This window comes from Microchirus variegatus (assembly GCF_963457635.1).
Source record: "Microchirus variegatus genome assembly, chromosome: 16".
Classification (NCBI taxonomy): Eukaryota; Metazoa; Chordata; class Actinopteri; order Pleuronectiformes; family Soleidae; genus Microchirus; species Microchirus variegatus.
The window spans coordinates 13,622,512-13,647,468 of record NC_139817.1 but is presented as its reverse complement, the minus strand read 5'-3'; the positions used below and the strand labels follow the sequence as shown (position 1 = coordinate 13,647,468).

General features: G+C 40.2%; 1 protein-coding gene across 1 annotated transcript in view; it reads right to left on the bottom strand.

Moving 5' to 3' along the window:
• pappaa (pregnancy-associated plasma protein A, pappalysin 1a) overlaps positions 1 to 24,957 on the bottom strand; it is a gene marked incomplete at both ends in the record, with an annotated part of 81,059 nt that overhangs the window by 11,606 nt on the left and 44,496 nt on the right. The window contains 11 exons of the mRNA XM_083902231.1: positions 288 to 386; positions 1,286 to 1,357; positions 5,112 to 5,227; positions 5,424 to 5,571; positions 6,177 to 6,381; positions 6,467 to 6,668; positions 6,851 to 7,034; positions 13,856 to 14,030; positions 18,058 to 18,271; positions 18,393 to 18,528; positions 19,520 to 19,630. Of these exons, the coding sequence (XP_083758357.1) occupies positions 288 to 386; positions 1,286 to 1,357; positions 5,112 to 5,227; positions 5,424 to 5,571; positions 6,177 to 6,381; positions 6,467 to 6,668; positions 6,851 to 7,034; positions 13,856 to 14,030; positions 18,058 to 18,271; positions 18,393 to 18,528; positions 19,520 to 19,630 (1,662 nt within the window). The remainder of the gene's footprint in view (positions 1 to 287; positions 387 to 1,285; positions 1,358 to 5,111; positions 5,228 to 5,423; positions 5,572 to 6,176; positions 6,382 to 6,466; positions 6,669 to 6,850; positions 7,035 to 13,855; positions 14,031 to 18,057; positions 18,272 to 18,392; positions 18,529 to 19,519; positions 19,631 to 24,957) is intronic.

Here is a 24,957-nt window from a genome sequence, read left to right as displayed (position 1 = left end):
AAATAAAACAGTCTTGAAAGGTATATTCTTGAGTGTCATGAAAATGTCCTTTTACAGAAATTATTACTGGTAAAGTTTAAGCGAAAAAGTAAATATGCAACCTCCAGAATGTAGAAGAGAAAAACATTCACATGTGCACTTCTTTTTTTTTTTCCCTTCCAAACTATTTGTGACTCCAGAGTTGGGGGGGGGACAAACACGGACTGTTGATCAGTGTTACCAGGCCCAAATCAGACATCATCCTTGTGTTTGAAATGTGGGTTTCATTCCGAGACACAAGCACTAACCTTCTTGGTCTTGACAGTGGATTGGCAGCAGTCTCCTCCGTCATAGTTACAGAAGGCTCTGTTGTTGACCGCATCACAGTAGTTGTCTCCCATGAATGGCTGCACACAAGAGACACACATGGCATGTGAGGAGAGAGAAGAAAAAACAAAACGGTGTCACCTTTTAGCCTGATATATCCTAATTAGAAGATAACGGTTAAAAGGAAAAATTGCTGAAAAAGATTAGTGTTTTGTTTCCTCTTGAGCTTTTCCGGACCTTTTAGAGGTCTCTGGGTGGATTTGCTAATGAATCTGAAACATTAAATTTCCCTTATCTTTCATTGTGACATTTTAAGGCCTTAGTGGGCCAGACCCATAAGTCAAAGTGAGGATGCCATAAACTATCCACTGCACAAAAACACTCCAGTAAGGTGATTTATTTGGTTGGCCCCACCCTCCACATGGGTTAACAATCAGGTTATAAAGTTGGCCTAAACTTGAGTCGATGATATCATTCTTGATGAAAGACTCTTATTGTGCATGTGTACAGATTTGTATATTACAGCGGTAATAAAGCCAAAATGACATCAATTTACCGACGGCGCGTTTCAACGTGAACATCAGTTCTTCTGATAACAGATAACAACACAGTGACAGCATTAGGTGCTGTCCTCTGCTGCTGTTATCATAAACCGATGTGTTTGATTTCCCATAGCTTGTTGAAAGAAAGAAAACAATAAAATCAAACCGACCTCTCAGATCTCAGTTCTACCTCTCGTAAAAATTACGGATCAAAAATATTCTGACAAGAGATCTGTCTTCACCCACAGGTTCGGTCTGAATGCCATACTTGTAAAAGCAATGGCCAACCCATTGTCCACTGGCCAGGTGCAACGAATAAATCTTTATACAACATTGCATTCTAGATTTAGGATCAGGAAAATTGGAAGAATTTTAGTATCAAGTGATCAAGTGAGTGATAGATGAGACTGTTAGTCAAAATCAGCTTGAGTCCTTACCTCACATCCTTTGATACAATGGAGCAACTGTGGGTTTGGATACCATTGCATCCCCATTGTACAAACTATACTCTGTAGAATAGAACAAACAAACAAATCAGAAGGTTAAACACACACACACACACACACACACACACACACGCACACACTTAAGACAGTGCTACACATGGTCACTTTCATCATGAAGCCGCCTTTGATTTACGCTGACCCTTGTCCACCGTACAACAAAGCTCTTCGAAATGATCTTTGACAAGATATAACTTAAAAATTATGTTTTCAAACCTGAGTCATAGCCTCAGGAGGAAGAGAGGGGTTAGAGAGCCAGGGCTTAAGCACACCGTGCCATCAAATATCTTTGCAGAATGTGTGGAATCTCCTCCTGTTTCTCCTAATGTGCTTTTCATTGTAACGCAACAGAAAACACTTGTGCTCCAGGGAGGTGGGCAGTGCTGTGTGCAAATGCACACTTGAATGTGCACAAAACGGCAAAACGGCACCACGTATGATCACATGACTCTCGTGTCTCAGCTCTGTTGCCATAAAACAGCAGCACATACAGTTTATCAGTAGAGCTGAAACAATTAATGGATGAATCAATTATTAATTTATTACTAAATTAATTGTCAACTATTTTGATAATCGATCAATCGGTTTGAAGCGTTTTTCATGATAAAAACAATATTTCTGATTGTCTTAGCTTCATAAATGTGAATATTTTCACAGTTTCTTTGCTCGGCAAGACAAAGAAATCATTAAAACTGAATCATGTTGGTTTGTGGACAAAATGACATTTGAGAACATCGTCATTTCCAGGTTTGACAAACACTGATCAACGTTTTTTTTTTTTTTTTTTCTGACATTTTATGGACCAAACGATTAATTGAGAAAATAATCGACAGATTAATCGATTACGAAAATAATCAAAGTTAGTTGCAGCTCTATACTACCTGACCTCAAGTACAGAGAAAGGTTTTGTTTACATCACAAGTGCGTGAACTAGCTGACCTGAAATAATCCCTCCTCAGAAGCCCCCGTGTGTCCCAACATGGCACAAAATGTGATTTGTTTTTCTTATATGGCTGCGAATTAAGGTATTTTTCATTTCGACGTTGTCAGCAAATCAATGCAAGAGCGAACGATGGGGTCGGGTAAAAAGGGAACGCGGCATCTAACGACAGCTTAGAGGCGCAGACGTAACAGTACTACTCTACTACTGTGATGCAGTGCTGCGTCGCACGACGCCGACGCGTCTGTGCAGCGGTACGATGTCTCCGTCCCTATGTGGTGGAAGATTAAGCACATTATTTTGTCTTGGAGGTGAAACTTTCTGCAACTACTGTACTTTTATGCTGTGATGTCATCCAGAAACTCCTTCCTTTTCCCTCTCTCTCTCTCATTTTCTCACTTTTTTTTTTTTTTCCTCCTCTCACAGCGAGGCCGTAAATCATGATAATCCATGATTGTGGCCTGGCTTCACCCCTCACCACGTTTGGGATCCTCACCCTCTGAAGCCTCCCCGGGGCGCTGATACCACATAAAAATAGATCCCTATCTCAGCGCCACTACAGACGAGGTCATGTCATATAGAAAATGACTAATTCCACAGCAAGCCCGACAGGGTAATTTTGCTGATAAAGGGGGAGGAGAAGGGTGGGGGGGGGGGCGTGCTCGGGGTGCAGAACCGTTAGATATAGGGGTGCAGAAGAAGAAGAAGAAGAAGAAGAGGAGGAGGAGGTGGAGGTAGAAAAGCAGGAGGAAATTCTAAGTGGGTCATACAAAGAACTGAAATACAACTTATTTAAAAGCAATAAATCAACATCACTTGTTATGGTGGGCAACATTAACCTCCAACTCAGCAAAGTAGAACTAGAAAGTGCATTTCAGGTCAGGTTTCTTTAGGATGTGATATGAAGAATCCCATCCTAGAGGGGAATTTAGAAGCATATCATGGCGTCTGCTCCTACTTACTACATTCCCACAGTCACTACAACTGCAGCCTCCTCCCATTCTGGTTTCCTAATACAATTTTTGTGAGAGCCTGGGTCTTGTACTGAATATCGGAGTCATATGCACCTGCTCTCTTCTGCTCTTAAACATTATTGCAATTCCTGATGTCTGTTTTTTTTTTTAGAACAATTAAATGGTCAGCTATTTCGAGACAAACCACAGTATTGGCTATATTCCCTTTTACTTTTGGCTTTGAAATTAGATTAAAGACAGATTAGAATAAGTTAGAAATTAGATTAAAGACAAATAATGACATGTTTGTTGTTTTCATTCTGACTTGTATTGCAAAAACGGTCCATTACCTATATTATCAATGCGCTGTATTGTCATACAGTATAATAGTTGCACAGGATGTGCACACAATCGGATAAAAAACTCCCTAAAATACCATCCTCACTTCTCTAACTTCTCGTATTCTTTAAACCCAAACAGCATGGCTTCACGTGTCGGATTACCACCAAACACAAATCGTATCAGTTACACAAATCCATGAAAAACAGATCATTTCATGTCCACGTGGCCAAACCCACTCCTCTCTCCCAATATCCACCACAAAAAGCTGCTGACTCAGTGTGACTCTGAAACAAAAACAATAGGAGTTGTAGGGGGAAAAACACAATGTGTTCTCTTTTCTTCTCCAGTTACAAAACCTGATACTGAAATTCTCTGACGGTGACTTAAGCCGACTAAAACACAACAAATTGCACACCGTTGAAATTAACCTACTGAAACTGGAGAGAAGGTGTGGTCTAAGCACACTTTACCTACACTACCGTTCAAAAGTTTGGGGTCACTTAGAAATGCCCTTATTTTTTAAAGGAAAAACACTTTTTTTTCAATGAATATAACATTAAATGAATCAGAAATACACTCTATACATTGTTAATGTGGTAAATGACTATTCTAGCTGCAAACATCTGGTTTTTAATGGAATGTGTACATAGGTAAATAGAGGCCCATTTCCAGCAACCATCTCTCCAGTGTTCTAATGGTACATTGTGTTTGCTAATTGCGTTAGGTGTGTTTGCAGTGCACCGCACTGCTAGATCGCTATTGGATGATCAGAAAACCCTTGAAAACACTTGTGCGATTATGTTAGCACAGCTGAAAACAGTTTTGCTGGTTCTTTGACGAAAGGGCAAAATTATTATTTTGAATAAAAATCATTATTTCAAATCTTGTCAATGTCTTGACTATATTTTCTATTCATTTTGAAACTCTTTTGATGAATAAGTTTTAGTGTGAGTTTAAATGGAAAACAGAAGAAAATAGGTGACCCCAAACTTTTGAACGGTACACTCTTAGAAATAAAAGTGCTAGGTAGACCCATATAAGGTTCTTCGGCTTGTCCTCATAGGAGAACCATTTTTTAGAACCCTTATTTCTAAGAGTGTAGTGTACTTACACACCACCCACATTTTAACCAGATTTTATTTTGGCTACTAAGAAAAACATGTGGTAAAGTCGATGTTCAAAAGGGCACAGTTGACTGTGTGTCGGTGCACCAACACTTTGATCCAAAAATATGTTTTCAGCCTCTTTAAGAAGGTAATACTGACAACTGTGTTGCAAAAGGACAGCGCAGACAGAGCTTGCATGTCCAAAACAGAATTAAAATGTCTGAAGCGTTGCCATGATGCTAAAACAAACATTAGAATGACACTGGTCACAAAAGACCAACATGAGGCTTTTTGCATTGTGAATAGTCGAGCCAGGATGTAGACACTACATGTGAAATTCCTCTCAGCAGAGATGTGGATCACAGAACTTTGTGAAGTGCGTCTGTCAGAGCTATGAGGCCCGACACAAACTCTCTTACCTTGACGATGGGCGGGTTCCTCCAGTGCTCTTTAAGTATACTTTCGGCCGACATGTTGCGAGGGAGGAACACCACGTCGTTGTTGCTCTCCCTGCAACTCAGCTCGCACTCCTCACCTGTGTGAATGTGTGAGCAAGGAGGAGACGGACAAACAAGAACAATAAGAGTATGCACAAACATATCTTTACACTTTACCCTTTTACTCTCACATGACATTAAGCTTTAAGGATAAAAGCAGCCTCAACAAAAAGCTGTGTGTAATACAAACAACGCGTGATGTGTTCATGGGATAGTAAACTTGTGCACACATACCTATGTTGTGTCCCCGCTCTCTTGAGTACTGCAGGCTGGAACGGAGGTTTTGAGGTAAAGGACACTGGCCTTTGATGTGTGGGCATAACCGGAATGACCCTGTCCAGTTTCCATCCTTTCTGCAACGGATAGCATTGGATGCTGCGCCCTGAAAATATTATATTGACAGACAAACAGTTATACACACACACACTGACTCACACACATTGATGCACAAACATTGGCAGGCCAAGGACACTGAGAAAGCATCCCATTGCAAAGGGGGGAAATATGATCCAAATTTTGTTATCAGGCATCTGACCCACAATGCCCGAAAGGCAGAGCAGATTAAAAGGTGTATACATTTCAAAAGGCTGTGGGAGCAGGGCTATTCTTGAAATCAATAGCAATCTTATTAACATGACATCAAATTGAGTAGGGCTAAGGGAGACAGAGAGAGAAACAGGCACAGAGAGACAAGTGTTCAGACAGTGGAAGAAGAATCAGATAAAAGAGCAGTGCACTCATCAGTTCTTTCATTTAGCATCCCATGGATATTAGGCAAAAGATATGATTTTTGATTTGTAATTGATTCTTTTTGATTCCATTATTAAGCAAAGAATAGGAGAATAGAAAAGAAAAGAAAAGAAGAGAAAGTTTTTTTGTTTTTTTTATAAACACGTAAAAAGAGGACAAATACATAGGTAAATCAAGAATAGAAAGAGAGGAAAGAGAAGGACAGACCTGCTTGCATGGACCGTGCAGCAGCCTCACCGTATGGGCAGAGCCTCCTGCGGCGGCGTAAGCAGAATTACCAGCAGGATCAGTGCAGTTGAGTCTGCAGACGCTGTCAAAGCGGAAGCCGTCAGTACAGTAATAAGAGCCGTGGAAGATCGGAGGCGGGGGATCACAAGTCACTGGTTCACATGCTCCCTCAAGCCAGCTCCCATCCTCCGTGCACTGCCGCTTAAACGCACGCCTAAACAGGAACGAGAAGATTCGTGAACACTTTCTCCACCTTCTTCCAACTGGATGGAGAGCCACGTGCACAACGAGTTCTTAACCTCTTAGGTTTGTTGGTGACATGATAGCCCGGCCTGCACTTGTACTTGCAGAGAGTGCCCACTTTGAGGCCCGTCTCATTGCAGCGCTTGGTTTGCAGCACAGCGTTCGGCACGGGAGGGGGCGCCGGGCAACGGAGCTCACAAAGTGCCTCTGGGAAGGACCACAGACCGTCTTCTAGGCATGTAAGGCTGTTGTTTGTACCTGTCAAAAAATGAAAAAATAAAAAACCTATGGTGTTGGACAGCAACTTTTAAAAGGGCTTTAAAGAAGAAACGGAATCGATGCAAATCATAGATTACTGTGCAAAATGTGCAGTTGTGGAATGAAGGATTATGGATCCTAACTCCAAATGTCTGTGTGTAATGCTGCACTGCTCCTCTCACCTACAAGCTGGGCAGGTTCTCGACACTGAAAGGTACTCTTCTTGCCGTAGGTTGTTCCCTCTGAGAAGTTGAAATGTGCAGGATGAACATGGTATTTGTCAGGAAGACCACAGTCCACTGGCTCACATGACACCTGTTTGTTCCACTTCCCATTTGCACAGGTTATAGTGACCGAAGAGTCAGACTGGGGAAAAAAATGTAAAGCAATAGATTAATTTACTATAGGTTTAGGCTCATTCTGCACTGATTAAATCATTAAATCATCACATTTACCTCACAAAAACATCTCTGATCAATGTGCTACAAAGCTCGACTTAACAGTAAGTAAGTGCTACTGGTGATTTATATTACTAAGAAATATTCATTTTGACACATGGTTTTTATTGTACACTCAAAAAAGCACAACCAAGCAATCTCAAGCAGTCAGTCTCACTCTTAAGATGGTAATGAAGGATGAAGTAGTCGGCAGTCCTCGCACAAACCTTACATTATGGTGCATTGCTTATGATGGACAGTGGTTACCCTGCAGTGGCCTGCTGTCCACAGTAAAAACAAACATGTGCTGTGTTTGTCCTTATGTAAGACTGTCTCACATGCTCAAGTCTACAGAGTGTCTCCTGTGCAACTGGGGGCCTTGCATGTCGTTGGAATGCAGGAGGATACTGAAGCACCAAGAGGAAATCCATACACGAGGAGAACATGAAATAATCCACCAAACCTAGGTAACACCGCTCTGCTATGACATATGAAGGCCAGATAAAGCCTATACAGCATGGTATAAGACCTGATATTGTAGATTAACATCCCTTACATTTCCATTATAGACCTATTACGGTATAGAGAATAATCCTAGATTATTTTCTATACCACTGAAGGAGCCATGACATGGCAAGGCTGATGTGTGTGTGTGTGTGGTAGTAGTAGTAGTAGTAGTAATAGGCTGGGAGGACACATTTTGATTAAAAAAAACCTATGTTTGTGAGGGTTCTTGAGGGTTAAAACCAGATTTTATGGTTTGGGCCTGAGGATAGGGTTAAATTAAGGATTAGGGTAAGGTATTTAGCTGTGATGGTAGGATAAGGTCTAGTACAAGTGTGGCTGTGTGCACAATGGTAAATGGTCTGTATTTATATAAACCTTTTCTAGTCTGGATGACCACTCAAAGCTGCTTTACACGACAGTCCTGTCATTCACACGCAGTCACACTTTCATACAGCACAGCCTTGTGCAGCACGTTTTTTGGCCGTGCCGAGTTTGAGTGGAGTGGAGTTTTCTCCGAGTTTTGGGTTGTTTTGAACTCATCAGATAAAAATATTGGTGCGGATGGATTGCAACAACTGTCATATTGTACAAAAGTACAATATGACAGTAACGTCACAGCACTGGCTGCTACTTTGAGTTGCATTTGCTGCGCTACATAAATAAGATAAAATTATTATTATTATCATTATTATTATCATCATTATGGCTTTCTGGAAACGCAAAGTAGCAGAAGTAGAAAGTTTCCAAAATGGATCAGTCCTGACCTCTTTCCTCTCTTGACCAGATCTTAGGTCCATTTCTTATAATAAATAGTTGTGATTCCTGTAAATAACTTGGCTTGTGGTTTGACATTTTGCAAAGATGAGACCCTAATGGGGGAGCCACTCCATCATAACCTCAAACGTTTTTCATCCTCTTCCACTAAACAGAATCGTGTAACACAACGGGAATGCTTAAATTGAAAGTGGAGCCAAGAAATCTCTCAACAAAGCTGTGAGAGCTCAATCATTTTGACTTTTCCCTCTAAGAACAAAAAGGGAAACCTGTGTTTTCACCGTCTACCCCTGCTTTTGGTTGACTTTAATTACACACATCTTTTTAGACAGTGGCCAAATTGTGAGGCCACACAAGCAGAGCTCAGTTAGCATTACATATCTCTCGCTTCATAAACTTCTCTCTCTCTCTTCCCGTGTATTTCTATCTTTCATCCTTTCCCTAATTACATGATACTGCATAACAGTATCAGGTTCCCTCAAAACAAATAAGAGCCTCTCATATTTGGATATCCAACATAGTAACATATGCATCACATGCAAGTGCCGACTGAAAACTCAAAAAGAAAAAAGAAAATGGGTATGGAGATGAATGAGTGGGTCATGATGGGAGGATGTGGACAAAGACTGACTGCATAGGGGAAATGTGGAAAAATCCATTCAGAATTAATATGCTGACAGTTGTGCGGAGAGGATGTTTAATAAGTTAGCTAAATGATGTCTTTGTGCATGTTATTGGTTGATAAAGCATGACTTTATTGATGCATTATGTGCCTTTCTATGTACATTTGTGGGGATTTTGCGTATTCAAAAAAAAGAAGAAAAGTGACAGCTATTTTCTCTTCCAGTAGCAAATGTAACAACCTTTGGCTCGTCCAGCTACCTAATTTGGGTAGTAATGGTAGTAGTATAGTAGTAGAAGTAGTTACCCCAACCCCCAACCCCCAACCCTAACCCTAACCCCAGTAGTAATAGGCTGCGAGGACACATTTTGATCCAAAACCTATGTTTGTGCAGGCTCTTGAAGGTTAAAACTTGATTTTATGGTTTGGGTTTGAATTTGGACCATTAAGGATTAGGGTTAGGAATTTAGTTGGTGGATAAAGCAATGACTTTATCGATGCATAGAATATTATTATTATCATTACATAGAATATTATTCTTTGCATTTCTATGTACATTTGTGGGGATTTTCCTTCTTAAAAAAAATTTGAATATTTTCTCTTCCAGTAGCAACTGTCACAACCTTTGGCTCGTGTACCTACCTAATGTGGGACAGACAGATGAACTGACAAAGTGACAGTGCCTTTACCTTCACTCCGATGTCACCCAATCATTAAGCACATACAAGATCTATAGTGCCATATTTTGATGGGAAGATTTATTGCAGTAATACTAAGGAATTAAGTATAATTTGTTATTGCCTAGTATTCATGGAAAAAAAAAAAGAAGGTTTTTTGAGACTGTTTTGGAGGAAAATAATTTGTTTTGCTTAGAAACAGAGTGATTTTATTTGCCAAGAATATACACACTTTAAGTTCCAGAACCAGTTCTGGGCAAGAATGTGTTCAGAGCAATAACAGTGGGGTGTTACAGAGAATCAAACAGTACTCAGAAGAATGGATCTAAGTAGATAAAATTCTGGAAGGGTTAGTTTTGTGTTAAATGATAACCACATTTGCCTGGACGGAGTGGAATTCAAAACTACTTGTGTTACAATTTACCATGTTATTCCAACATGTGGAAGAATTTAAATGTGTGAATGCAAATTCACGAAAACTTCTCACATGCTTCCCGTTAGCAGACGTGGAGTATTGGGATGGACTTTATAGGTAGTTAGGTCACTCTAACCCTTCGCTGGTGTGCAGCACACTGAAATCTGTGTTCACATGCCCGTCGTCAGAGAGAATCACATCCCAAGTATGTGTCCACAAATTCAGAGGCTTAAGGAGCAACAGGATGACAGAGTTAAGAGTCTGTTCCAAACCTTTGAACGGTAGTGTGTATGTCAGGATTAATCTGCAGTTTTCTTTGCAGCACTGCGCCAACGTGGTATAAAAACCCACTCATCTACCTGAATTCAGAGTTTTCTTCATATGTTGCTAAAGTGACTGGTGCACTGACATCATGATTTACCAAGACATCAGCGGACACACTGACAACAATAACACAATAGACAAAACGACTGTAAATCTAGCTTGTGCATTTACTGTCGTACAGCTCACTGACACTGGTCGAACCCCATATGCCCGACTCTGGCTTTTTTCCGTGCCAGGCAGCAGTCATTGTTCTTCCGAACCACTTAAAACAAAGAAAGATGTGCAAAACAAGACGGCAATATACAGATAAATACACGCGCGCAAGTGAGGGAAGCAGATTTGTCCTGGAGATATTCCTCTGAGAGGGTGGTGTTCCGAGAACTACTTTGACATCACTAAAATATAATTGGCTAATGAAAGGAGACAAGATTGTGCCACCGTGCTGCACTTCTTCACCTTAGTGACGAGTTGTGAGCGTCTTTGCGAGCACTTGTGTGGCTGGGAGGCGAAAGGAGGGATATAAAAATGTGTATTGAGGACACAATTCAATTTTATTTTCGTATATCTTTGTGTGCATTCCTATCACACAATCTAGCTTTCGATCATATAGGACAGTTTCCCTTTCTATCTTTTTCTTTATCTTTTCTACCATGTGTGCAGTGTTTCTTACAATTCTTTATCATCTTTTTTTTTAAAATGCAGTTCTGTCCTGAAGGCAGTGCGCTGAAGTAACAACAAAAGCGATATCAAAGGAATAAGCAACTGGTGAAATCATTTTTTTTTTTCCAAGAGACTAATGTCATTCCTTGGGGATAAAAGACAGGAATTGGCTCGGATCAACAGGTTTCGTGAAGCATGCACTCCTGCTATGACACCGACAGACACAATTCAGACTGCAAGTTGAGATTGCATCAGGATCTCTTTGAGCAGAGAAACAGTGATTTACTTTGCTATTGGCTTTACATAGTTGAATTTAACATGATCTGGGAACTTAAGGAGGGAAGATCTTGGCAGTTTGACTTCTGAATACGTCTTATGACATTATTTCCATCATCCCCACCAAGGAATGTATCTTAGCAACTGCACACAACTTATCATTGGAGTAAAACAATACCAAAACAGTTTTATTTATGACGTATTTTGCATGTAATTTGTTTAAAAATTTGGTTAAATGAACTCAGAATAACTTATCTGGCATCTTTTAGTAGAATGAATGGAAACAAACAATAATGTACAAGTGTTTCCTGTAAGTATTTTTTTGACCTGCCAGTCACCGTTTGTGGCAATCTGCAAACCTTGTGACATTTATTCATTCTCTCTTATCCCCATTCACCCCAACTTACTCTGTTTCCAACCTCTCTCTCTCTCTCTCTGAAAAGCATTTATCATTAAATGAACTGACATTGATGAATAGCCACCCAGTGCACTGTCAGTCAAAATCTAATCTAAAAACTTCTCTGGACAGACTCCGTGGAGAACTATGTTTTGCTAAAGTTTTTAGGTAGATATTATGTACGGCGACGTAAACTCAGAATTCTGAATTTTAAAGTCAGAAATTCTGAGAATAAGGTCAGAAATTCAGAGAATAAAGTCAGAATTCTGAGAATAAAGTCACAACTCAAATATGTTTTTCCCTGTGTGGCCCTAACCCTCTTTGGTAGTTGTGCATGTGTACTTTTTCCAAGAACCTTAATTTCCATGACAAAATGTCAAAATGGCCAACACCATAAAACACTAAGGGACTATATTGTCATAAATTAAGACACATTTAATTCATAAATACACATTTTTACCAATATATCTTTGTTTATGTTGACAAAAGGAATGACATTTTAGTGTTTTTGTTTATTGTTCCCACTTCCCTGTGCTGTGTTAAGACTCACAACTCACAATCAAACCCACACAGAAACAGGATTTTGAAGCCACAACTTTCATGCCATGAGGTCCCACTAACCACTGCACCACATACTTTAAAGAATGCACACAACGCTAAGTGTAGCATACATATACACATATAGTATAATTAAGCGGGGATATACAGTACATATGTAAGCATTTACATTTAGAGGAAGATAGTGGGACAGCTAAATCACTTTGTGGTCGCAGAAACGCTCCAATTAGGCAACGTTACAGATCCCAGCAACAAACATGGCAAGGATGGGAGGAAGAACACGTCAGAATCCTGGCCAAATACCAAATCCCACTTTTTTCATTTGGTAAAACACTTCCTGTCTTTCCTCCCTGTCTCTCGTCTTAAATCTTTGGTCCATTACTCATACATCACCTCACACGCAACTGCATGATGCACACGTACAGTCCGGAGATCCCGCCGCATTATTAAAACCAGTTTAATGAAGTGATGCACAGTTTTATTGGAAAATAACTGCGACTACACACATGTGATAGTCTAATTACAGGATTTAATTGTTGTGGACAGTGCACAGTATATAAAGCAGCTATTTTTCAGACCAAATGTACGTTATTCGTTAAAACCTCACATCTCTCTTAGGACGCGTTAAAAGATTGTCCAGCAAACTGTTTTTACAGAGCCACAGAGGAGGATAAAGTGCCTTTACAGCAGCTTGGTCCCACTCCAAAAGGTTTATGATATAGTATCATCCACCCTGTTTACTTGTGATGTGCACATAATATCTTTGTTTGTGTACTGTAATTTGCATCCGTGCCCGTTGCTTTACTGAACGTGCATACATGGAAGCATTGAATGTGTGCTGCTGCATGGGTGAGAACGGTAGCAAAATCTCTGCCCTTTAAGAGGGGATTCAATGTGTGCAAAATGAGCAGGAAGGGAGGGAGTGAGGGAGTGAGGGAGGGAGGGAGTGAGGGAGAGGGAGCAGACACTATGCGATGATGTCATCGTCCCAGTGGAGTAGCGATACAAAGTGACTGTTTGAGGTGATGGTGCGGTATGCTCAGCAAGAGACTAAACACTATTAAGCCTGTGCTTGTGCTTGTGTGGCTTGTGTTTTATGTGTGTGTGTGTGTGTGCGTGTGCGTGTGTGTGTGTCTGCAGCACTAGGAGGGGGGAGGAGGCTGGGGCATCTCCTCTCCTCTCAGTGCAGCACGAATCTACCTGGATGTTCATGATGTCATCCTCCCAAGAGGCCTGCCATACCGAGCCTCGTTGTTGCAGGTGACAAAATAAATGCAGAGCTAAGAGAGCACCTCTCTCTCTTATGACCATATGTGTGTGTGTGTGTGTGTGTGTATACTTGAGTTTGCATCAATGCATGTTCATGTGTGCGTTCACAAATTCATGTTCGCATGCGGTTCGCCATATGCTGCAGAAAATGCTTTTGCACTTATTGCATGCGTACATTTATGCACTCATGTTTCCTTTAATGCACCGGGCTCTTTAACTGCCTGTGTGCATTAGAACATGTGCGTGTGTGTGTGTGTGGCAGTGTGCGCACCTGGCTCTTGATGATGTCATCATCCTGGTGGACTTGTAGGACGTATCCAGAGTTGCAGTATATAGTGCAGCGGTCCCCATTGTAGAAGTGGCGGCCGGGGCTACTGCACTTGAGCTCTGCATTGCGGATTAAAGGTTCCTGGCAGTCAATGGCTTCGCACGAATAATGTACACAACTATGAGGAGAGAGTGCATGTTTGTGTGTGTGTAGGGGGGGGGAGGAAGTAAAAGAAAAAAAAAAGACATTTAAAGTTAAAAGCAGCATAAGCATGGCATATAAAAGAACACTGCAGATGAGCGTATGTGGACTCACATACTTGCTCACAAAGAGGAGGGGGGAAAAAAAGCTGCATACTAAGGCAACAACATCCATCCATCAATGACTGTTTAACATATCAAATCAATAAACCACATGGAGAGGAGATGGCCCGTATTTGCTATGCAAATGACAGGGACGTCTGTGTGCACATAACAGTGTGTGTGTGTTTGAGAATGGAGAGAGACGGCGTCTATTATGGTGCAGGCTACAGTGGCAGAGCTCGGCCACAGCGGCTCTGTGTTGGTAGCCCTGACGGAGAAGAAGAAGAAGGCATTTATTGCTTTTGGAATGTGCGGATGCCCAAGGCACCTTTTTTTTTTTTTTTTTTTTTTTTTTAACAACAGTCCACATTCTACGATATAGGGTTACATTATGAAGCAGATTATGAAAATGGGAGAGAGAGAGAGAGAGAGGGGATGTAAGTCTGGGGAAACATTGTTAAACTCACTCCTGCACAAATGGAATCTCTATTTTGCTCCGTGTTGTTTACTTGGCTCTGTTCTGACTTGTGCTTTTCTCTCTCTCTCTCTCTATATATATATATGCAAACCTTATATAAACCTAAAATATATTAAGCATTTGTCCTTGTACATGTTTCCTACTGCCCCTCCCAGAAAGTAACACCATATGGGCTCCTGGTAAATTTTGAAGCTCATAATTAAAATGCTTGAGTTAACTGACAAGACGCTGTAAGGCGTAGCAGGGAGCTCCTTAATAAGGCATGTGAGTAGCAGTGTTGTACATATATAGGGTTCTTGAGGACAAATTAGGGAAACCTAGAAGCCTCCTCCTGTGGACACTTTCACTTGGAACAAAATATCTTTGTGGTTGGAGTTTCTGACATAAATTAAAATTAACTACCTGGAAAACATTCCTCCTCCACAAGTACAGTATACAGGACAATAAAAGAACACGTATGAGGGAAAAAAACACAGAATAATAATAATAGAAAAGGAAGTACAGGGCAGATTATACAATTTACACTCAAAAAGTATGAAACAAAAACTTAAAAATAACACTGGCTATGTGAAAGGGAATACTTTACATGTGCATGTGCTAACAGAAGAGTAACATAAGACTGGGTCATGCTAATAGCTCATGTTGTTAACAACTCAGGGAAAATGGGATGTGGTGTATTGTGGAGGCATAAGTATTACTGGAAATGTGCTGCTCAGCCCAAGAGAAGAAGGAGCGAAGGAAACCAGGAGCAGGAGGCACAGAAAGGGGAGAATTGAGAAGAAGGAGATGCCAAAAAAAAAAGTGAGAGGGAAGGGAAGATGATGTGAAAGTAAAGGATGGCAAGACAGCACGGATGACGGGTATGATGAAGGGGAGGAGGAGTTCAGCTGAGGTGGGAATACGGGTGAAGTGAGGAGGCAAAATGGAGAGAGGAGATAAGAAATTTTGGAAAGTTGGGGAATAAATGAGAAGATGCAGACGATGAATTGGATTTGATTTAAGAAAGAAAAAAAAAGAATTCCAGGATTCCGACCAGATGTAAGGGCACACTAGTGAATAACAACTGATCGTAATATCACATTATACTGTAATATTCTGTTTGTAGCGGGTTCAAGTCTAAATTTCTGAAGATAACTGGCCATGTCTGGTTAACTTTCCATCACACAAACATGATCGCTTTTTCTTTTTTTTTTTTTTTTTTCAAGAGGCCTCTGGATATTAGATGAAGTGGAAAGACTATGAAAGAAAGAGCGAGCGGTGCCAAACAATTTCCTGGCTTATGCAGATGCACAACAGTTTTAATCCATTTAGGTGCTTTTGGATGTTTCTCTGGCACACAACAAAAGCCACAAATATCTCTATCTCTCCACACAGACCTCAGACCAGCCATACTTTGTGTTTAATGGTGTCCATTACTGCGTTTCGTTTTCAAAGGGCTGCGGGAGCATCATCAGTTTGAATTGTCTCATGCATGATATTGGTGTGGTAATTGGTAAATTGTGACTCCTTTCATATAAATATATGTATTTGCGTGTGTGTGGTCCAAGTATTCCTAATGTTGTGGGGACACACAGTCTCATTAGGGGGCCCTTATCTTCCTTGTGAGGGAAAAAAAAAAACTACATTTTATTTATTAAGGTTAGGCTGAGGTTAGGGTTAAGTTAAGGTAAGGGTCAGGCAATAATTATGGCTAAGGTCAGACTAATTCTTCAGGAAATGAATGTGAGTCAATGCATCGTCCTCTGAAGTCATGGAAACCAGACTGTGTGTGTGTGTGTGTGTGTGGGTGTTGTCTGGTCTGCGAGGAGCTCGACGCTCGACTTGACATCATGTAGCTCGTCGTTAAAATTAAAGAAAGAGGACATTCACAACTGTGAGTTTACAGCCCGAGAGGTTGTTTAAAGTCTTTTGGGCGGCTTTGCCAACAACTGTTAGAGATGTCATCAAAAGCTCTTCAGGGCTTTTTTACATTCAGCAGGAGTCTCGTTGATTATCTTATTTTCTGGCTCAGTGACTGCAGGGTTTTTTTTTTGTTTTTTTTAAACTGCTGTATTTTATTCACACAAGAGATGCTGTAACACACGGGGCATCACGTTTGATTCTTGGTTCTTTTTCAACTACACTACCGTGCAAAAGTTTGGGGTCATGGAATAGGAAATATAGCCAAGACATTGACAAGATTAGAAATAAGGATTTTTATTCAAAACAATAATTTTGCCCTTCAAGCAAAACTGTTTTCAGCTGTGCTAACATAATTGCACAAGGGTTTTCTAATCATCCAATAGCCTTCTAACGCGATTAGCAAACGCAATGTACCATTAGAACACTGGAAATGGGCCTCTATACACCTATGTACATATTCCATTAAAAACCAGACGTTTGCAGCTAAAATAGTCATTTACCACATTAACAATGTATAGAGTGTATTTCTGATTCATTTAATGTTATATTCATTGAAAAAAGTGCTTTTCCTTCAAAAATAAGGACATTTCTAAGTGACCCCAGACTTTTGTACGGCAGTGTAACTAACTAAATGGATAGAAGTGCAAGTGACAGACTCAGGGGTAGAATGCGAGAATTATTACGGTTCAAGCCTGGAAGGGATTCTAGAAAAAATATTTTTATACAACGTGTGCTGAAGTGCAAAAGAAAGTAAACAAGATTAATGTTGGAAGCAGTGGCGCGCGCTCCAGTGTTGGTAATGTGCAGAACTCACCAAGACGTCCAACATGATTGTAAATTTGACTGTTTTAAAGTTTAGCTGTAATTTTGGGCAGGCGTCTAACATTCCACAGCTTGTTGGCACCGTTCCTTAACGCAAGACTCTCTCTCTCTCGTGTTCAAATGTGAACATGGGAGCACACGGACCCTACATCTTAGCATATAGGGTCTCTTTTGTTATACACTACCGTTCAAAAGTTTGGGGTCACTTAGAAATGTCCTTATTTTTGAAGGAAAGGCACTTTTTTTCAATGAATATAACATTAAATGAATCAGAAATACACTCTATACATTGTTAATGTGGTAAACGACTATTCTAGCTGCAAACGTCTGGTTTTTAAGGCTATTGGATGATTAGAAAAGCTTTGAAAACCCTTGTGCAATGATGTTAGCACAGCTGAAAACAGTTTTGCTGGTTCTTTGACGAAAGGCCAAAATTATGATTTTGCATAAAAATCATTATTTCTAATCTTGTCAATGACTTGACTATATTTTCTATTCATTTTGCAACTCTTTTGATGAATAATAGTGTGAGTTTTAATGGAAAACACAAAAACATTGTGTACTTTTGAACGGTAGGGTATTTTGAATTGTAACATTGAATTGCATTGCATTGTATGTGTGTGTCATGTGGTCAGGGTCGACTTACTCTTTCAATAATTACATGGTGAAATAACTGTTAGAATTACAATAACTGAATTCACCTCTGTCCTGTGGGATTGTAGATCTCATTGCTCTGGCAACCGCTTATTGTGATGGGGTCAAAGGACTGGAAGGAGCGCAGGCCGACACCTGAAATGGCCACGAGGCGAGAGGCGAACATGACCTGGATGGCCTTGGTGTGGTAGAAGGCCACGGACAGGTCGTGGTTCACTGGGATCACCAAAGGGTTGGTGCGGCAGCTGAGGCGCCACTCACCTGTGGGACAGGTGAGGACAGAATGGGAAAAAAAAAGCTGGACATTCAACAATCTGACACCAAAGATGAATTAGCTACAAGGCTTTCAGTTGATAAATATGCACAAGACAGTCGTTCTTACCAAGACTATGGATGCCCTCCTTGGTGTCTACGAGCTGAACGGTGATGTTACACTGAGTCTGGTCGAGTAAACTCGTCCCATCAGCAGCCAGGTGTATAATCACTGCTGCCGCCACCATGGGATGCGAAAAGTGAGCCTGAATGAAGAAAATGTATCAAGTTAAGTTACAAAGTGTTACATGTTTATATTTTATTACCATTTAAAAACATGTGTGTTTCTTTTTGTCGCCACACTCATGATGAATGATAGATAATTGGAAGTCCAATGAACAATGCAAAAAATTGGAATTATGGATAGATAATTGAAAAAGGATTCAGGGCTGGAAAGAAATCTTATAACAAACTTATTTCATATAATTGTCATTAGATATATCCTTAACCCTTTAACAGTGAGCGTCTCAAACCACGTATTTGCATTACCGTAATTATGCGACGCTTTGTGCGATCGGAAAAAATTCAGGCGGTTTCTAAAAGCTGGGAAGTTGCACGTCTAAAGCCAACGTGTGGTTATTACAATATTTCCACTCACGCTGTTGCAGGAACCTGGCGAATCAGCGTCTTTGTCACCAGAATGGGAAAAAGTTGGAAGAACGCCTGTACATAGGTTCCATTTTTTTGGACATTGAGACCAAAAACTCTAAACTATTTATTTTAAATATGTTTAACACGCAAAATTTTACATTCATGTACTACTATTGAACTACTGTGTGTGTTGTTTTTTTTTTTTATAAAACTTTTTGTTTTTCTTAATTTTGAATTGTTAATAGACCATTTTAACATGCAGTATATTGTAAATAATCGCCAGATATTGAAAGTTATTCTTGAAAAATGGGCTAAAGCACTTACTCTCATGACATTTTCTGGCTCCCTTTTATGCTTAAAATAAGCAAAAAAGTCCAGACGGACATTTGGAGGATTAGGTGTTAAAGGGTTAAACACAAATAACTAACGTAATGCCCATTGAAATCGGGCTTTGAATAGACATTTAATTCCACACAAAGCAATAATACTGCACACTAATGCAGATTTTCAACAACTCTTCACAGGTGCATCACTGATGTAATACATCTCTGTGTCAGAGGCCTGTTTTCACCTGAGCAATAAATAAATAATGGGTTTAAGTCTTACCTTCAGCCAATAGCTAGGATATGCCCAGGATGTCTCATGAACATTACCACAGGGGAACCATGCGTACTGGGACACTCCATCTGACAGATCGAACACCTTGGACTGACATGTCTACGGAAACATAAAAAAAAAGAAGTAAATTTGTTAATTTGGTTTTGCTTTTGAATCTATTACCTGTAATTGTCTTTACAAGTGTGAACTCCTTTCAGGCCGTAAAGGTGTCATTTTGGTTCTGGAAAAGATGGATATGCTAACAATGACAAATAATGACAGTGTGCTTGAACTTCTCTCTGGGTGTCAGTTATTGCTTCTTTTTTTTCATTTAAACTTAGGTTACAGTCTGGGTCTTTTAAAAAAAAAAAGTCTGTGTTCAACAAATGTCAGCTGTTTGTCAGCTGTACGGGCCGAGGTTGCAGCTGACGTGGATTCTGAGCAGAGCTGTTTGTGTTTGTGTCATGCACCGAAGAACGTGCCACGCTTCTTCTCATTCTTCCTCCAAACTTGGTTCCCCTGACCATGTGCTTGCATTATAAAACCCTGCCATGTCGCACCTGTCCACTAGAAGCCCTCAGAGAGTGTTTGCATGGTTCACACACAGATGTACCACATTACTAACCAGCTGTTATATGGATTTGAAACAAACTCCAACTGATGATAATGACTGGTTTTGGAGAGAGGCAAACTAAATGAGGTGATGATATCATCTTTTTTTCTGTCGTCATACTTGTAATATAATAGGAGAAGTCATCGAGTGGCATTTTAATATCTGAAAATATAAGATTTGGAGGATTATATTAAATAACATAATTGTTCAATTTAAACTCAACTGAAATCTGACCCGCAGTGAAGACTTGACCTTCAATAAAGCTCGTTTTATTTTAAATCTGAAAAATTCCCAGAGGTTGTTGTTGTTATTGCAGTGTTCGCCAAATACTTGCACACTCAAAGATGGTTAAGGTTTGCAAGTTGTTTAAGTCATTACACTGTGAAAGCAATCAGAAGTTGGGGGAAAAAAAAACTACAGCTGCATTAAAAGCTACTATAAAAAAAGACAACATGGTTTAGAAATGCTAACCATCCATTTCAAGTTTCACACCAGTCCCTCTTGCTTCCAACCACAATGTTAGAGTCATTTTCCCTCGGCCAATTCTGGTGTGACCACAGCCTCAGACCAAGGCATCGGGAAGGTTGAAAACGTTAACCAAATACCTTAAAAAATCTATTACGACATTTTCCCCATGCATTCCAACTTTGAACACATTTCGGAGACAGGATGATATCATGTCCAACGAAATTATAATTGCTTTTAAAGCCCTACATTTGCTTGCCCGTCACTGAATCACATGCATCCTATGCAGTCTGCATTTTTCAGGTAAGACCCTTCTTACGTTGTAAACTCAGTATAAATCAAAGAAAAGCTGTTTCTTATCATTAATCCGGTTTAATCAAGATATGACCCTTCATCCTCATTCACCCAAGATTTACTAATACTACCGTTCAAAGGTTTGGGGACACTTAAAAATGTCAATAAATATAACGTTAAATGAATCAGAAATACACTCTATACATTGTTAATGTGGTAAACGACTATTCTAGCTGCAAACGTCTGGTTTTTCATGGAATATGTACATAGGTGTATAGAGGCCCATTTCCAGTGTTCTAATGGTACATTGTGTTTGCTAATCGCGGTAGAAGTTGGATGATTAGAAAACCCTTGAAAACCCTTGTGCAATTATGTTAGCACAGCTGAAAACAGTTTTGCTGGTTCTTTGAGGAAATTTTTTGAATATGAATCATTATTTCTAATCTTGTCAATGTCTTGACTATATTTCCTATTCATTTTGCAACTCTTTTGATGAATAAAAGTGTGACTTTTAATGGAAAACTTAAAGAAATTGTATAGGTGACCCCAAACTTTGGAATGGTAGGATTTATGGCCCTTAACGTTACGATCATGATATGTAGCATTTTTATGACAATGAAGTGGCAGCGACAGACAGACAAGTAGAATTAATAGATGGTCAAAGATTACTGAGCAAGTAGATAAACACAGACAAAGGGGAGAGAGGGCAGATACCCAAGGACGGTGAGTTTCGCACGTTGCCCTGAGCTAGTGAAATGAGACACCGGTAACATGAGAGTTTTGCTGGGCAGGCTACTGTAAGATCCTGCCACTGTGGAAAACCAGCAACACCAGCTATCTGTCCATATCTCTGTCCCCTGGATGTGTTGATGTGACCTTTCCGCTGAGAGCTGAAGTGGCACAAATATGAAATGCAGGTGCAAAAACACCTGAGATCAGTTGCCATGGGACTTTGGCCCCACTTGACTGCGGCTGAATAGAGCTACGTTTACACGCCGGTATCTGTGAGATACAGTCACCGGACGATGGTCATTTGCTCAATGTAGTATTTAAAAGAATGACATTCAACAAGAATAACAAAACAAACACCTCTTGACTCACACTCCCTTGCTGGATGACTGAGCCGCAGCCAATAAGCTTCAAAGGGACTTCAGGTCTGCTAATGACTCCAAGTGGAGAGGAACTGTTTCCATTGCTGGTGTGGCAGGTGACAAAACCATTTCCATGTGCAAACTGATGACTTATTCATGTAAACACAGGTGGCACCACGCTACACTTTCCTCCACACCCCTCCTCCTCTCACACCACCCCCCCCCCTTTTTTTTTTCTGTCCTATCGTTTGAGATGAACAAACATTGAGTGGCAAACCCTTGCCCTCAAACGCAAACGCCCCTGAAACAGCATCACACCAGCAGGAGGTCATTCACAAGTCTCCCTTCGCTCATTTCGCGTCCTCCACTTTGGGAACACACTTCGTAATCCACTTATGCAGCCTTACATTCTAAAGGGTTAGGGAGGGCATGTTTCAGCGCCCGTGAACATGATTATACGATAAAATCCCAAATCCCATAAGCAAGTTAGAGTTGTCAAATAGTCTTACCCTGTATGACTTTGGGTTTCAGTGCTACCAAAACATGACAACATGAATCTAAAGGTCCAGGTTCTTAATCCCTGGGTGTAGGTTCATGAATTTTGTTCTTAGTAACACCACGTGATCATATCTCAGTGACCTGTAAGATATGCAAACACAAATTTTCATTATCTCTTTTTTTTTTAACAAAGATCATTTTTTGCCTGGTTGTCACATCAGCAGCCACATTAGCATGATATGCAGCATTTTACTGAGACCTATACCTGGATCTGTTCTGATCGACCAGCTCTGAAATGGTTCATTCACACTTATTATACTTAACAATTTAATTCTTATTTTTGAGTGTAGATTTGTGACCATAATTGCCAGGACGGATGTTAATCAAATTTACAAATGTTTATTCATTCGTTTTGTGATCATAGAGTAAAGAAATAGTGACGAATGTTGAATTCTTAACCTTGTTTAAGGCTTTCATGAACAAACAGAATACAGTATTTAACTCAATAAAGTGAAGATTTATGGTTTGCTACAGAGCATCATTACACATTTTGTACGACACGGTGTGTAAAATATCAGGATAGAATATTTAATCGAAATGTTTTCATGATGTGGAAAGCTCTTCTCCTATTTAACATATGTCACATTGTTGGATATAGTGCATGAACATCCCTGTCCTGTGTGTACTATGATGAGATGTTATTCAAGAGCTGAGGTAAATGCATTCTCAACAGTAAGTCCCCGAGGGTGTTAAAAAGGCACGTGCATTGATTAATGCACCGAGAACAGAGGGACGGGAGCCAAGAAATATTTATAGCACTCACTTTATCACAGGTTAAGTAACAAAAGCTGATCATTTTACACAGGAGTGCAACTTCACAACATACGGCTGCGATTGCCAGTACACAAACGCTGCTCCGACCACTTTAACGAAGTGTGGCTGCAGGAGATGCAGCGCGACACTAAAGTGTGCACTAAACAGCCACACATTATCACCGCATTGCCTAATCCTAGCGAAAACACAATGTACCTGTTACTAACAAAGTATTTGGCAAGCCCATTCTGTGCCTTCTTTTCTTTTTTTTTTTAAAACAATCAACTTCAAACACGCTGTGTTCTTAAAAAAACAAACTTTAGTGTCTAATTCATCGTCTGAATCCGATGACACAAACAAGAAAGACGTGGTTTGTATTGACACGGACAAACTGCGAGCCCCGATCAATCAGCCTGCTCCTAATATTAGAAACATTCAATCACCAAATAACAATAAAACATTGAAGTGAATGTTTGCAAAGGAACAACAGAGAGACCAAGTTAACACAAAATTCCCACTTTTCAGCTTCTGAGTTTGCATGTATCGTATAAGAAACAGGAACAATAAACTCTGAAAATAAAGAAAACTAAAGACTTGATCTTGTTTGACCTACTTCTAACTGTTCCTCCTATAAAATATACCACCTGCCGGCAGACATTCAAATGCATTGCTTGATTACAACTACAATATCGCAGCAGGAAGTGCTGACAAAAAACAGAAGAGTCCCAAGAACCTACAACAAAATTGACAGGAAGATATGAATGAATGAGGATGATTGCAATTGTGACACGTGAAGGAATTGATTAATTCAATGTTTTGACTCTTCGAAGCGTGTCACACCTGTGTTAACCATGTTTGATTTTAAAGGTTGTACAAAGCTGGGGGATGCTAATTTAGTAAAACAGCAAGTCTGTCCTCACCCATACAGCAGACATCATTCCAGGTGAGGCAAATTTTGAATGTTCAAAACAACGTCTCGCCTCCTTCACAGAGTCACAGCAAACACAGGAGATGAGTTCAACATCTTAACTCTACACACACACACACACATTTGTCTTAATATGTACCAGCTGGCTACTCAGACTGGCAGACAACAGCCAACTCCTGGTCTGTAGACTGGTCTGTGTTTGTAAATCACCACTTCAGATAAAAAGAGAGCTCTAAGTGTCTTGAGCCGAGGGGAAAGCGGGGGGAGATAAAGGTGAGGAGAACAAGAGTGCAACTGTCAGACTCATTACTGTGAGAATATGTCTGGTCGGCACAAGCGCGCTTTGACATCGCAACAACAAAACAGAAACGTGGAGAGGAGGAAACTGGTCAAGCGCTGCTGTTTTGTAAAAAGAAAAACAGAGTAATGACAATAATAATGTCTCTAATAACATAATGTACCTCAACTACAGCCTTTTTTTCTCCCTTGTGATGGAGATTTGGTTGCCAGGATGAAGATAGATGACCTCGTCATATGGAATGCCTGCACATAACACATATCCTTGTGCAAACATGCACACACGCTACGCCCACTTAGGCTCAGTTACTGATGTTGAAGCCTCCAGATTTTCAAAATGTCCACTCCTGGAGTCAAATCAATAAACCTCACTGACACGCAAACACTCATGGGCCAGATGCTCTCCAAAAAAAAACAAAAAAACGACTGAGGCCCTCAGACATTCAAG